The sequence below is a fragment of the Pimephales promelas genome, chromosome 16 (genome assembly GCF_988280905.1).
Source record: "Pimephales promelas chromosome 16, fPimPro1.hap1.1, whole genome shotgun sequence".
In the NCBI taxonomy this organism is placed as follows: domain Eukaryota; kingdom Metazoa; phylum Chordata; class Actinopteri; order Cypriniformes; family Leuciscidae; genus Pimephales; species Pimephales promelas.
Genome location: NC_142784.1, coordinates 33,295,983 through 33,311,291, shown reverse-complemented (window position 1 = coordinate 33,311,291; position 15,309 = coordinate 33,295,983). Strand labels below are relative to the sequence as shown.

General features: G+C 35.2%; 1 protein-coding gene across 1 annotated transcript in view; it reads right to left on the bottom strand.

The window, feature by feature from the left end:
- Window positions 1-583: 583 nt before the first annotated feature.
- Window positions 584-15,309, bottom strand: part of LOC120470816 (arf-GAP with coiled-coil, ANK repeat and PH domain-containing protein 2) — a 15,938-nt gene continuing 1,212 nt past the window's right edge. The window contains exons 3-22 of the mRNA XM_039660467.2: window positions 13,728-13,847; window positions 13,597-13,650; window positions 13,280-13,338; window positions 12,201-12,384; window positions 10,728-10,772; window positions 10,546-10,641; window positions 10,329-10,403; window positions 8,715-8,818; window positions 8,324-8,375; window positions 8,138-8,238; window positions 7,863-7,974; window positions 6,691-6,869; window positions 6,497-6,566; window positions 6,243-6,334; window positions 6,058-6,137; window positions 5,150-5,304; window positions 3,283-3,392; window positions 3,091-3,201; window positions 2,948-3,009; window positions 584-2,876 (exon numbers count right to left, since the gene is read on the bottom strand). Of these exons, the coding sequence (XP_039516401.2) occupies window positions 2,752-2,876; window positions 2,948-3,009; window positions 3,091-3,201; window positions 3,283-3,392; window positions 5,150-5,304; window positions 6,058-6,137; window positions 6,243-6,334; window positions 6,497-6,566; window positions 6,691-6,869; window positions 7,863-7,974; window positions 8,138-8,238; window positions 8,324-8,375; window positions 8,715-8,818; window positions 10,329-10,403; window positions 10,546-10,641; window positions 10,728-10,772; window positions 12,201-12,384; window positions 13,280-13,338; window positions 13,597-13,650; window positions 13,728-13,847 (1,986 nt within the window). The 3' untranslated portion in view covers window positions 584-2,751. The remainder of the gene's footprint in view (window positions 2,877-2,947; window positions 3,010-3,090; window positions 3,202-3,282; window positions 3,393-5,149; window positions 5,305-6,057; window positions 6,138-6,242; window positions 6,335-6,496; window positions 6,567-6,690; window positions 6,870-7,862; window positions 7,975-8,137; window positions 8,239-8,323; window positions 8,376-8,714; window positions 8,819-10,328; window positions 10,404-10,545; window positions 10,642-10,727; window positions 10,773-12,200; window positions 12,385-13,279; window positions 13,339-13,596; window positions 13,651-13,727; window positions 13,848-15,309) is intronic.

Sequence of the window (15,309 nt, the reverse complement as noted above, 5' to 3'; positions counted from 1 at the left end):
TGCCAACTTCTGATTTAAAAAATAAAACCATGTCTGTTGAGACTCGTGATTGTTTACATATTTAAATTTAAATTAATTTATTTGTTCAGTGTGCTTGATGTCAATATGAAAGGATTTGATATAGAATATAAATAAATGAATTAAATATATTAACAAAACTACACAACAACAAAAAAACTTGGATGATGTTTTTATTTTTATTTTGGGAAAATATTGTATTTGATAAGTGAAGATAATAATCAGTTGTTTCAAGCTTTTTATTATCGATTCGATGTTAAACTTTAATTTCTACTTCTTATAGTAATGTTTTTCTCAATGGGAAATATTTTCTCTGATATTTACAGCTACTTACAATTTTGTACTGTCACATCAGAATAATGAAAAATGCAGAGACAAACATATATTTTGTTGATATTTTCACTCTTAAGATGCTTTAATGTTATTTTTTTAAATAAATGTTATTTCAAAGTTTTAAAAAACCAAACTGTCACTAATCAATGAGTTTTCTGTTGTGTCCTAAAAAATAAAAACAAACATTACAGGAATGTGTATTTTTACGTCTATGTCATAAACAGACGGAACGTTTCAATAGTTAAATAGCTTGTTTATTATTATAGAATAAGACATACATTTTTAAGACATCAACATTGATATTAATATATTGTGTATCACATGTTAATTGTATGTAATTTTATTCAGTGTGCATAACAGTCAAAATGAAACACATTACTGGATCCTTGAGACAAAATAAGGTCTTACACTTTACAATAAGGTTATTAACTAACAATGCTGCAGTATTTATTAATCTCAGTTAATGTTCATTTCAACATCTACTTATAGTTGTATTGGTAAACATTTGTTATTGCACTGTGATTTAACATGAACAGCTGTATTTTTATTAACACAAACACTGTAACAAATGCATTGCTCATGGTAAGTTAATGCATTAACGAACGTTAAATGAAACCTTATTGTAAAGTGTTACCAATATTATTAACAGATTTAAATAATGTTGAAATGAACATGAACTAAGATTAGAAGTTACAGTACATGTTAACTAATGTAGCTAACATATGGAAGTGTTACCAAAATAAATCTGGGACATGGTTTGATTGTTTGGATGATGAAAAAAAGTGTCATGTGACAGGAGATTATGACACGTAAAGCATTAGAGATGTGAAAGATGTTCTATAGGAAGTGCCGCACTGACGCGTTCACCCTCCGCTCCTCTTCTCTTACGGCTCACATTTGGCTCCTTCCCGGTCAAACGTGACTGAACCTTCACTGTAACCTTTTTTTTTCCTCAGAAAATCAATGTAATATATTTTAGTTCGATAATTTTTTTTAGAATTGAGGTGATTTTATGACACTATGCAATATTTATAAACAATTTTATGAGCTATTTTCCATTAAAATAAATATTTTTGTTGTTGTTATTTTTCAATAAATGCAATATTTCACATTGAAATAGACTAAAGGCCTCTACTCTACAATCTTTTTTTTTTTTTTTTTTTGGAAGTAAAATAGTTTTTAAAAGTAATGTTGTGAAACCTGTAGCTTCCTATATAATACATATATATAAAGAGGCTTTTGGACTCCTGTTGTTGTTTTTTTAGACATAATTTCTTACTTTTATTAGGTTTTGCATTTAGATATACGGGTGAAACTCAAAAAAATTTTAAATATCGTGCAAAAGTTCATTTATTTCAGTAATTCAACTTAAAAGGTGAAACTAATATATTATAGACTCATTACATGCAAAGTGAGATATTACAATCCTTTATTTGTTATAATTTTAATGATTATGGCTTACAGTTTATGAAAACCTTTTCACAATATTCTAGTTTAGAATTTGGGGTTAAAGCCATAATCATAAAGGCTTGTTATTTAATAACATATATAAGTAAATATAATTATAAACAAAGTTTACTTTGCATGTAATGAGTCTATTTAATATATAAGTTTCACCTTTTAAGTTGAATTACTGAAATAAATGCACGATTTTCTCATTTTTCACGTTTTTCACGTGTTCAAGGTTTAGATATTTCTTTTACATAAATATCAGATTTTGCATTATAATTACAATCAAACACTTTGTACATGGAAAGCATTTTTGTTACTCCATATTTGATAAACAAATCTAATAAATTAAGGAATGGATAGTGATGATTCTAGTGCACTTTTGTTCTGCACAGTGGCTGATTTGTAGTTTTTTTTGTATTTCCCACTCATTTCCTACAGTATGTCGGCCATTTTTGACAGCGAAAGAGCCAAGTGTGACTTTCTTTCCCCCAAATCACGTCCATTATTTTTTTTTTGTGCGTGTTCACATAGCTAATGCGACAAAAGTCACCAAGTGTCATCCAAATCTGATGAAGCAAACTTTTTTCTGTATTTTTTCCGACCGAAGAGACCCAGACGGGAAAGTAAGGTCACTTTTGGTTTCATGCTGACTTATCCAAAACAACCACTGTATTTACTGTAGTACAACCTCCGTATTTCACTGCAGCACAACATAAAATAGTTCACAAACGTACATGTCAAAAGCCTTCAGTAAAACTTCAGAGCACGGGCTAAAATGGCGTCAGTTCATATGTGTGGATGAAATGAGTCGGACTCATTAAAACAGTCACATTGATGCTCACACACACACACTCAGAGTCACGTTAAGAGTTGTAACATTAAGATTTGCGTTTTGTTCCCTTGTCCCATAGTGCATCAGCGTGACCTCTGACCTCACGTGACCCATGACTAGCTTTTCTCCTCTTCGTCCTCCTCACAGCTGCGGACGAACTGGCGGCGAGAGAGTCTCTCTGGGTCGTGTGACGCCATGTTGCTGAAATCTCGGAAAATATCCTGGAATGTTTCATCGTCTCCTGAGTGACAATAAAGACATTTATAATGTTAATATAACTTTATATTCATATTAATCAATCCTAAATCTTACCAACAGATCCGAAGAATCCCTCTGAATCCCTCATTTCCTCATTCATTCGGGCCATTCTCAACCTGAAACACACACACACACAATGCATTATTATGATTTCTGACACACACACACACACACACACACACACACTGATTACTCACAAAGTGACGATGTCAGCGTGGGCGGTTTCTATGGCGATACTAAGCGGATCGTTTCCCTTTTCGTCAGCTGCGTACTGATTGGCTCCTCTCTTGAGCAGCAGACACACCTGTCTGAAGTGACCAATCACAGATTATTATAATCATCATACATCAGTCACGATGAGTGTGTGATCAAGACATGATGTTTGTTACCCGGTGTGTCCGTATGTGGCGGCGGCGTGAAGAGCGCCCTGACCGTGCTGATCTCTGTGATTCACATTAGAGCCGTTCTGTAGCAGAAACTCACACGCCAGCAGAGAGCCCTGCCACACACACACACACACACATCAATGAAGACCAGAATCACACACATTTAAAGGGATAGTTCTCCCAAAAAATGACAATTAGCCCATGATTTACTCACCCTGAAGTCATGCTAGGTGTGTATGACTTTCTTCTTTCAGACGAACACAATCAGAGTTATATTAGAAAATGTTCTGGCTCTTCCAAGCTTTATAATGGCAGTGAATGCAGATTCTGTTTTTAAGTCCTTAAAAGTGCATCTATCCATCATAAAAGTGCATCTGTCCATCATAAAAGTGCATCTATCCATCATAAAAGTGCATCTGTCCATCATAAAAGTGCATCTGTCCATCATAAAAGTGCACCTATCCATCATAAAAGTGCATCTATCCATCATAAAAGTGCATCTAACATCATAAAAGTGCATCTGTCCATCATAAAAGTGCACCTATCCATCATAAAAGTGCATCTATCCATCATAAAAGTGCATCTGTCCATCATAAAAGTGCATCTATCCATCATAAAAGAACATCTGTCCATCATAAAAGTGCATCTGTCCATCATAAAAGTGCATCTATCCATCATAAAAGTGCATCTATCCATCATAAAAGTGAATCTATCCATCATAAAAGTGCATCTGTCCATCATAAAAGTGCATCTGTCCATCATAAAAGTGCATCTATCCATCATAAAAGTGCATCTATCCATCATAAAAGTGCATCTAACATCATAAAAGTGCATCTGTCCATCATAAAAGTGCATCTAACATCATAAAAGTGCATCTATCCATCATAAAAGTGCACCTATCCATCATAAAAGTGCATCTGTCCATCATAAAAGAGCATCTGTCCATCATAAAAGTGCATCTATCCATCATAAAAGTGCATCTATCCATCATAAAAGTGCATCTATCCATCATAAAAGTGCATCTATCCATCATAAAAGTGCATCTGTCCATCATAAAAGAACATCTGTCCATCATAAAAGTGCATCTATCCATCATAAAAGTGCATCTATCCATCATAAAAGTGCATCTGTCCATCATAAAAGAACATCTGTCCATCATAAAAGTGCATCTATCCATCATAAAAGTGCATCTATCCATCATAAAAGTGCACCTATCCATCATAAAAGTGCATCTGTCCATCATAAAAGTGCATCTTTCCATCATAAAAGTGCATCTATCCATCATAAAAGAACATATGTCCATCATAAAAGTGCATCTGTCCATCATAAAAGTGCATCTATCCATCATAAAAGAACATATGTCCATCATAAAAGTGCATCTATCCATCATAAAAGTGCACCTATCCATCATAAAAGTGCATCTGTCCATCATAAAAGTGCATCTTTCCATCATAAAAGTGCATCTATCCATCATAAAAGTGCATCTATCCATCATAAAAGTGCATCTATCATCATAAAAGTGCATCTGTCCATCATAAAAGTGCATCTATCATCATAAAAGTGCATCTGTCCATCATAAAAGTGCATCTATCCATCATAAAAGTGCATCTATCCATCATAAAAGTGCAGGTTCAAACAAACAGGGCTGGGCTCGACTTGCGTATGGCGGTCTCCCGGAAGCTATTTTTTTTTAGTCGATAAAGTTTTAAATAAACTTTATCGACTTGGGTTAGGTTAGGGTTACATTTTTTAATATAACTCTGATTGTGTTCGTCTGAAAGAAGAAAGTCATACACACCTACGATGACTTCACGGTGAGTTCATCATCCCTTTAACATCCTTCAGACTCCGGGAGGCCGCTGTCACTCACCCCGATGGCTGAACCAATCAGAGCCGTCCGTCCCTCCCGGTCAGGATCACTCCAGTTCACTTCCGCACCATCGGCCAGCGCCGTCGCCATGGCAACGAGGTGTCCGTTCAGCGACGCCTGATACAGCCTCTCTCCGGCACGCAGCTTTGCTGATGCTATACGTCCAGTAGAAACGTGTGTTCTTAAATTATCCATTCATTTGAATTATAAAATAATTATTTTTTTAATTAATTTAAATAATATAACTGTAGAATTCATTATAAAATATTTGAATTAAAATTTTTGTTAAAATAATTTTAGTCTTAATTATAATTTTTTAATTAATTAAAATTATTACAGTAATTCATTAAGATTATTTAAATTTTAAAATAGCATTACACTGCTTATTAATACATTCATAGACAAAACAATTAAATTAAAATAATATTAGTTTTAATTATAAGTTTTAATTAATTAAAATAATTGCTTTTAAAATTCATTTTATATTAAATTAAATTTTACTATAATTAAATTATTTAACTAAATTATACTATATTTTATGTTAAAATAAATTGTATTGTATATAATTATCAAATTACTTAAATTATAAAATAATACTTTAATCAATCATTTAAAATATCAATAATTTAGAATCAAATTAATGAAAATAAAATATATTAATTAACAATTTTAATTTAATTAACAATTATAATAATTGTACTATTTAATTATTATTTATTATTTATTTTAATTATAAATATGAAAAAAGTACAATTATTTTGATAATAATAATAATAATAATTTGAATAATTTGCAATAAATTAAGTTATTTTAAAAACTTCTAAAAATAATTATTTTTAATCAAAAGAACAGGTGTTTTACATATTAAAAATAATATTTATAAAAAATAAACAGCACAACACACTCACCAGCATCAGGACCATCAGGATCCCGCGCCACGAATCTTTTCTCCACATACTTGAACCGAATCCACTGTTCTTTATCCTGCCTGAGAGAGGCAGTGACGATGGTCATGAATACATTCAAAGCTTTTAATATTCACACATGGTGTGTGAAACACACTTCCTGCAGGTGGTGTGTGAGAGACTCGTACCGTGGACTGCCTGCGCTGGGCTTCTGTAGTCCATCTATCGAGTTACGCTCATAAATGCCATTAATGACTTCATTACCCAGAACACATAGCAGCTGTGAAGGGGGCGGAGTTAAACAAAGATCAACCAATAGTGACAGATTAGAATCAGAGACGATAAAATTCCTAAGTAAAAATAAATGCTATTTGGTAACATGTCATTTTTTTATCTGTTCGTTCACAATATTATAACAGTTCAAATTAAATGAATGCCGGACCTTTAACTGTTCCGGCTCCCAGGAATCAAGAGTGAGTGATCGGACTTTGGACAGATGAACGCCAAGACTCCTGTCAACACGAATCAAAAACCTTATATCAATCCTATTAAATATCATAGAGTTCATGAGTAACACTATATTGACTGCTTTATATCATAATGTGGATTAGGAAGTTGTAGATGAAGTGAAATGACCTGTGGATGCCCGAGCACTCGATGCACATGGTGATGCCGAGGTTCACGCTGGCCCAGCGAGGCTCCGCCTCCCCACAGTCGCAGCAGCGTTGGTTTCCGTTGCCACGGAGAGCCACGCCCAGAGCGGGGGGGTGAGGGGGCGGGTCTAAGGCGGGCACCGGGGCGGAGCTCTCCTTCACCTAGACGCACACAATAGGCAAATGACACGATATAAATCAGGGCTTGACATTAGGTTTTTTTGCAACTCATTTCGCCAGAGCGGGTCATATATATTTTACAACTGAACATTTTGTTGAGTTGAAGGCATTAACCCCTTTAGTGTCACCCCCGATTTTTTGAATATAGATGAAAATGCACATTTCGAACTTAAATGGTTGTAATTCAAGAATGCTTTGGAAAATTGGTCTCGATTTAAAGAAGACATTTGCCAGATTTTTGTAGAAGTGAAATAAATTAAGAATGTTAAACAAAATTAAAAAGTTATAGAAGTTTGAGTTTATGACAATGCACAATATAAAAAAAATTATTATTCATATTTTATATAAAATTTATATTTTCAAAACCTGGGCGACTCTAAAACTGCGACAAAAAAAACCTGCAAAAAATAAATAAATAAATAAATAAATCAAAGCCAAAAATCTGAATAAGTTGTGTTTCAAATTTTAGGTTGATATCTCTAAAAATGAGCTTTCAGTGAGATTTTGTTTGAAATAATAATTATTATAATTATAAAATAATTGAATGGAGGCTTTCTTTTGAACTCTTGGCATGAAAACAAACAGGTTTCTACCCTTTTTTCATGATTTTTCATGTTCATCACAATTTCAAAATAAAGGTCTAAACAATTTCACAATAAAAGTCACAATTTCAAAATAAAGGTCTAAGAGTATGAAAATATTCTTGTTCCTCTGTAATATATTTTGAAAATCAATCACCAAATATGAAAACTAGAGATTCTAAGCTTTCAAATGCTTTCAAATATATAGTTTGTCAAGATTAGTTTAGGTTTAGTATAGGATAATACTGTTTTAAAAAATGTAATGTATTTGGGCCCCCCGGTGGGCCCGTGACTCTTAAGGGGTAAAGCTTCTGTAAGGCTGAGTTTAACATACATTTGCGAAAGTGTAAAACAACAAATGTAAAAATGCTTCCAAGTATGTGTGTGTTTGTACCTGAGTGTTTTGATCTGTTACTTGATCGCGGTACGCAATGTCTATACAGCCCTGAACGGCATTAATCCACGCCAACTTCAGCTCCTCAGAATCGGCCTGTAACACACAACACCTGTGCATGCAAACACACAGATGCACAATTACTAACACAATCACCTTTTTATTATTAAATTATAACATCTCTGGATAAGCAGAGACGTTCTGCTCCTAATGATCATGAATATGACGATACCAAGCTGGCGATATGTGTGTGTGTGTTATCATCATCATCTTACTTCTGCACTGACAGAAGCTCAAAACAGAAACGGCGGTCGACCCCATCCAGAGATTTCACTGCACACAGACGCAGATCATCGAACAGAACAAGAGGCTGCTCCTAAAACACACACACACACACACACACTGTGTGAAACATGCTAATGTGATCAGTCACTGCTAGACTGATATGGATGATGGTTTACCTTGTGTGATTTCGAGTAGATTAACTGATTATTTTCAGTGTAAAACCAGCACCTGAAAGATGGAAACAATTACAAAACAGTGCATTTGTAAACAGTATAAAGATATCTGTATCTCCGGGGTTAATATAGTTTATTATATACACTCTGTTTCAGAATTATGAAATATAATCTTAAAATGTACACTCTCATTGTAGTTTTCCATATTTATATGTTGAACTGAATTACGTAACATTTCACTTCACTCCTCTCCTGTCGATCTCTTTATCATGTCTGTCTGTGTGGTTTCATGATTTTCCTTATAAAAAAAGTAATCTATAAAGACTAATTCAAAATATGAATAAAAAATGTTAATATTATCTCAGTGATAGTAAAATAACACTGGGTCTCTCACCTCTTCCATGTCTTGTTCTTCTTGCGCGAACGTTTGAACAGGTAGCCTTGAATCGTTCCTCCGTCAGTCGGATTACACACAATAACCGCCTCTCCAGACGCGTCCTACCAAACACACACACACACAGTCATTATTATCAACCGGATGTACACCATCAAAATATCAACCTCCAGAATCATACCAGCTCCCAAACTCACTATGACTGGGGCATGACCATTTTGAAAAGGTTTAACAAACAGTTTTATATTTTCATGTTGAAATGTGTGTGTGTGTGTGTGTGTGTGTGGGGGGGGGGGGGGATTATCCCTTTTCTATAATTTTTTGACAGAAAATGAGGACTCAAAAAGTAAAAAGATCCAACCATTTTTAAGGTTTTTCTGAATGCAATAGAACTATCCTTCCACGAAATACGAAATACCTCTAGTTTTGTTTTCCTCCAGCTGCGCCCCATTCTAAGTGCTCAGATAATAATAATTAGTCACTATATCTATATATATGTCACTCTGACATACTGCTGAGTATTTGCTGAGTACTGAGTATTTGTTGAGTAATGAGTATTTGCTGAGTACTGAGTATTTGTTGAGTACTGAGTATTTGCTGAGTACTGAGTATTTGCTGAGTACTGAGTATTTGTTGAGTAATGAGTATTTGCTGAGTACTGAGTATTTGTTGAGTACTGAGTATTTGCTGAGTACTGAGTATTTGTTGAGTACTGAGTATTTGCTGAGTACTGAGTATTTGTTGAGTAATGAGTATTTGCTGAGTACTGAGTATTTGTTGAGTAATGAGTATTTGCTGAGTACTGAGTATTTGTTGAGTACTGAGTATTTGTTGAATAATGAGTATGTTTTGAATAATGAGTATGTTTTGAGTAGAGTATCATTTGAGTAAAGAGTTTTGATTGAGTTGTGTTTTAAGTATATAGTAGTGAGTACTGAGTATTTGTTGAGTAATGAGTATCTTTTGAGTAGAGTATTTGCTGAGTACTGAGTATTTGCCGAGTACTGAGTATTTGTTGAGTACTGAGTATCTTTTGAGTAATGAGTATTTGCTGAGTACCGAGTATTTGCTGAGTACTGAGTATTTGTTGAGTACTGAGTATTTGTTGAGTACTGAGTATTTTTTGAATAATGAGTATGTTTTGAATAATGAGTATCATTTGAGTAAAGAGTTTTGATTGAGTTGTGTTTTAAGTATATAGTAGTGAGTATTGAGTATTTGCTGAGTACTGAGTATTTGCTGAGTACTGAGTATTTGTTGAGTACTGAGTATCTTTTGAGTAAAGAGTTTTGATTGAGTTATGTGTTTTGAGTATATAGTAGTAATGAGTATTGAGTATTTGCTGAGTACTTTTATTTTTGAGTAATGAGTACGGAGTCTTTTTTGCGTATTGAGTAATGAGTTTTGTGTATTGAGTAATGAGCATTGAGTATGGAGTCGTCGGAGTCTCTTTTGAGTATTGAGTAATGAGTTTTGTGTATTGAGTAATGAGCATTGAGTATTTTTTTTTAAATGCTACTTTTAGGAGTACACTAGCTATAAGACCCTAAATTGTACCTCCAAACTTGTTTTATGTGGTCGTCAAAAGGTATACAACTAGCACTAAAATCTCACCCTTTGCTGAACGAGCAGGTGTGTGTTTTCCAGGTCTTTCCTCTTGGCAGAGCAGTCAGACGACAGCTGAGAGAGCTGCGCACACATATTACTTATATTAAACTTCAATATCCATGAAACATTAGTAATCAAACACTGCGTCTATGTAAAGGGCTTTGTTGTGTGTGTGTGGGGGGGGGGGTATAAACAGGGCGTTATGTGTGTGTTCATGTATGACCTGTGAGGCCATCGTCTTCATGGTCGGTTCTAGATCTCTCAGCAGGTCGAATCCCTGGTGGAAAAATGTGTACTGAGCGTGAAAATACGAGAAGACCTGAGAAAGAAAGATGATTTGAGTCAGTTTACATTCATCTGAACAAGTTGTCATAGTATTTGCAAAGTTTGCTGAGTAGAGCTCACCGAATTCAGAATATCAAGCTTCTGTTGGACCTTGAAATTATTCAACTGCAAGAAAAGAAAGAAAAACAATACATTACAATCATGTTCGGGCGCAGCTTCAAATGTGGGTGGATTTCGAAGCTATGCTGAAAAAGGGCTCATTTAAGTCTTAAAGGTACAGTAGCAACAAAAGCTCAAACTCAGAAAATGATCATGAAAGACTAAATTAACATGGTTTTGCTTGACTAAAATTATATGTGCTGTAAAAAAAAATACAATATACAACAGTTCAACAATATAATGTAAAACCAACTAAAATATACCTACAATAAAATAATATAAAAATGTAAGCTAAAATATAATATACAACATGCCTGTAAAAAAAATATAAAATTTAAAATTATCAACTAAAATATAATATAAAATATGCCTGTAATAAAAAATATTATAAAAAATATAAACTGAAATATAATATAAAACATGCCTGTAATAAGATATATTATAAAAATATAAAGTGAAATATAATATAAAACATGCCTGTAATAAAATATATTATAAAAATATAAACTGAAATATAATATAACACTTGCCTGTAATAAAATATAATATAAAAATAGTATAACATTATAAACTATAATTATAAAAACAAACTAAAATATAACCTAAAACATGCCTGTAATAAAATATAACATGAAATCAAACTAAAATATAATATAAAATATGCCTATAATAAAATATATTATAAAAATATAAAGTGAAATATAATATAAAACATGCCTGTAATAAAATATATTATAAAAATATAAACTGAAATATAATATAAAACTTGCCTGTAATAAAATAATATAAAAATAGTATAACATTATAAACTATAATTATAAAAACAAACTAAAATATAACATAAAACATGCCTGTAATAAAATATAACATGAAAACAAACTAAAATATAATATAAAATATGCCTATAATAAAATATATTATACAAATATAAATGTAAAACATGCCTGTAATAAAATATAATATAAAAATACAAACTGAAATATAAGTCGATAATAATATATTATAAAAATACAAGCTGAAATATAATATAAAATATGCCAATAATAAAATATATTATAAAAATATATAGCGAAATATAATATAAAACATGCCTGTAATAAAATATAACATAAAAACAAACTAGAATTTCATATAAAAAATGCCTATAATAAAATATATTATACGAATATAATGTAAAACATGCCTGTAATAAAATATAATATAAAAATATAAACTGAAATATAATATAAAACATGTAGAGAATAAAATATATTATAAAAATATAAGCTAAAATATAATATAAAATATGCCTATAATAAAATATAAACTGAAAAATAATATAAAACTATATTTTTATTCTAAATAATAATAATAATATGCGGACTTGATTAAAAAAAGCTAAATGCTATAAAAACGTAGAACATACGCGCCTTAAACCCGGATGACTGACAGTACCTGCAGGCAGTAGTCCAGGGCGAAGTGTTGGTAGCACTTGCGTGTAGCGAGCAGCAAGTGAGTCGCTCTCTCCGCGTCCACGGGTTTGTGTCGGCTGACCTGAGCGTTCTTCCCAACGGTGGCGTCGAGGTCGTCTCCGATCCGGACGAACTCACGCCGGGTGTCGCGAATCTGCGGCACAAATCTGGCACAGAACAAACCATTACGCGTTAGTGAAAGTGTGTTAACGTTAGCGTTAGGTATCGTTCCCTTTAACCGGTACCTGAAAATTGGTGGCGGTACCCAACAGTACATTTTTACGGTTATTTAGGCATGTTTACCTCATTAATGTAAAGAAACTAAGTCATTTGTAGAAGCGTTATTAACATTATTCCAGAGCTGCCTGGGTCACTGTCTGCCATTGTCTGTCAAGCTTGAATATTAATAAAAAACTCAAATTAAATGTTTTGTTGTCCACAAATTCTGTCTTGTGAATTGTGTAATCAAATGAAGACATAAAACATTAATTTCATTGACAAAAAAATTATTTCATATAAAAACATGCGGCACAAGTGAGCTTTATACTGTTCAAATTACAACAAAAGTGTGATTATTCCTTAAAGAATTAATTTTCGATCATTTATTATTATTATTTTGAGATATCGAAATTCTACAGTACAAAAGTAATATATTATCAAGTTAAACCGAACTTTTATTTTGACGGGTTGTGTGTTAATGATATGACGATAGTTTTTCTTGAATGAAACTGTAAAATGCTGATGAACTTCAATGACTCTCATGTTCCCATATAGTGAGACTGCAGAGGCTGAAAACTGTGTGTGTGTGTGTGTGTGTGTGTGTGTGTGTGTGTGTGTGTGTGTGTGTGTGTGTGTGTGTGTGTGTGTGTGTGTGTGTGTGTGTGTGTGTGTGTGTGTGTGTGTGTGTGTGTGTGTGGTAAACGAAACCACACTCATGCGCCACTCATTCACACGTTCTCCCTTCTCAGGTACCGAAATTTGGCACGGATTGATTTAATGTGAATTGGTACTCAGTAACCCAACCCTAGTGAACGTGTGTGTGTGCGTGTGTGTGTTACGTACTGTGAAAGCAGGTTTGAGAGCTGCTGGGTAATTGCTCTCTGAGTCTGATCAAACAGCATCTGCATGAAAACACAATTATAATCAAAAATATGCGCAAGTCCAAAGGGATTGTCTACATGAGGCTCGTCCCATCAGATTTGACTGGAAATGAATTTATTTTAAGCTTTATTTGTATTATTATTATTATTTTTATTTCACTGAGAGAACACTATTCAATTTCAAAACGAAATTGTACAATTCCCAGCAGAAGCCGCTGTAGTGGCTCTGCTGCACCCGTGCAATCTCTCTAAACATGAGGAATACAGAATGAGACTCACCGTCTGAAACTGGATCATTTCTTGAAGGCCTTGGTTGAACTGACGCAGGCAGTTCTGCAGAAACACAAGCAGTGAGAGGTCAGCGTGAGAGGTCAGCCAGAGGTCGTGACCCATCAGACATCTGTACTCACCAGAATAACTGCGTCGTTCTTATGATACGCGGTGAACTCGGCCAGTCCGGAGAGGAACAGCTGATTGCAGGAGGTGTAGTTCTGACCCGCATCCACCATCTGACCACACAACTTCATCACCTACAAAGAGAGGGAGGACGGCCATCAAGCTAAGATGAAATGTATAATAAGGGCTAATATCTTGAGAAAATTATCTTACATTGATCTTTTGACCTCCCCGTTCAAAAAAACTTTTAAAAGTGCAGTAAGCGATTTCTGAGAAACTGTTTTACATTTGAAAACAACAAAACAAACACGCCCTCTCAAAAACTTTTTATGGCTCTGCCTCCATATTCAAGAACAGGCAACTGCCCCCATCATGAGTGGACACGCCCCCTACTGCTGATTGGCTCACTCTCTCTTACCCCATCATGAGTGGACACACCTCCTACAGCTGATTGCCTCACTCTCTCCTCAACCTTCAATGAGTGGACACGCCCCCTAATGCTAATTGGCTCACTCTCTCCTCACCCTCCAATGAGTTGATTGGCTCACTCTCTCCTCAACCTTCAATGAGTGGACACGCCCCCTAGAGTTGATTGGCTCACTCTCTCCTCAACCTTCAATGAGTGGACACGCCCCCTAATGCTAATTGGCTCACTCTCTCCTCACCCTTCAATGAGTGGACACACCCCCTAGAGTTGATTGGCTCACTCTCTCCTCAACCTTCAATGAGTGGACACGCCCCCTAATGCTGATTGGCTCACTCTCTCCTCCCCCATCATGAGTGGACACGCCCCCTACAGCTGATTGTCTCACTCTCTCCTCCCCTTCATGAGTGGACACACCCCCTACTGCTGATTGGCTCACTCTCTCCTCCCCATCATGAGTGGACACACCCCCTACAGCTGATTGGCTCATTCTCTCCTCCCCATCATGAGTGGACACGCCCCCTACTGCTGATTGCCACAGTCTCTCCTCACCCTTCAATGAGTGGACACGCCCCCTAATGCTGATTGGCTCACTCTCTCCTCCCCTTCATGAGTTGACATGCCACCTTACTGCTGATTGGCTCACTCTCTCTTCCCCCATAATGAGTGGACACACCCCCAACAGCTGATTGGCTCACTCTCTCCTCACCCTTCAATGAGTGGACACGCCCCCTAATGCTGATTGGCTCACTCTCTCCTCCCCTTCATGAGTTGACACGCCACCTTACTGTTGATTGGCTCACTCTCTCTTCCCCCATAATGAGTGGACACACCCCCTACAGCTGATTGTCACACTCTCTCCTCCCCTTCATGAGTGGACACGCCCCCTACTGCTGATTGGCTCACTCTCTCTTCCTTCATAATGAGTGGACACACCCCCTACAGTTGATTGGCTCACTCTCTCCCCCCTTCATGAGTGGACACGCCCCCTACTGCTGATTGGCTCATTCTCTCTTCCCCCATCATGAGTGGACACACCTCCTACAGCTGATTGTCACACTCTCTCCTCCCCTTCATGAGTGGACACACCCCCTACTGCTGATTGGCTCTTTCTCTCTTCCCCATCTTAAGTGGACACACCCCTTACTGCTGATTAGCTCACTCTCTCCTCC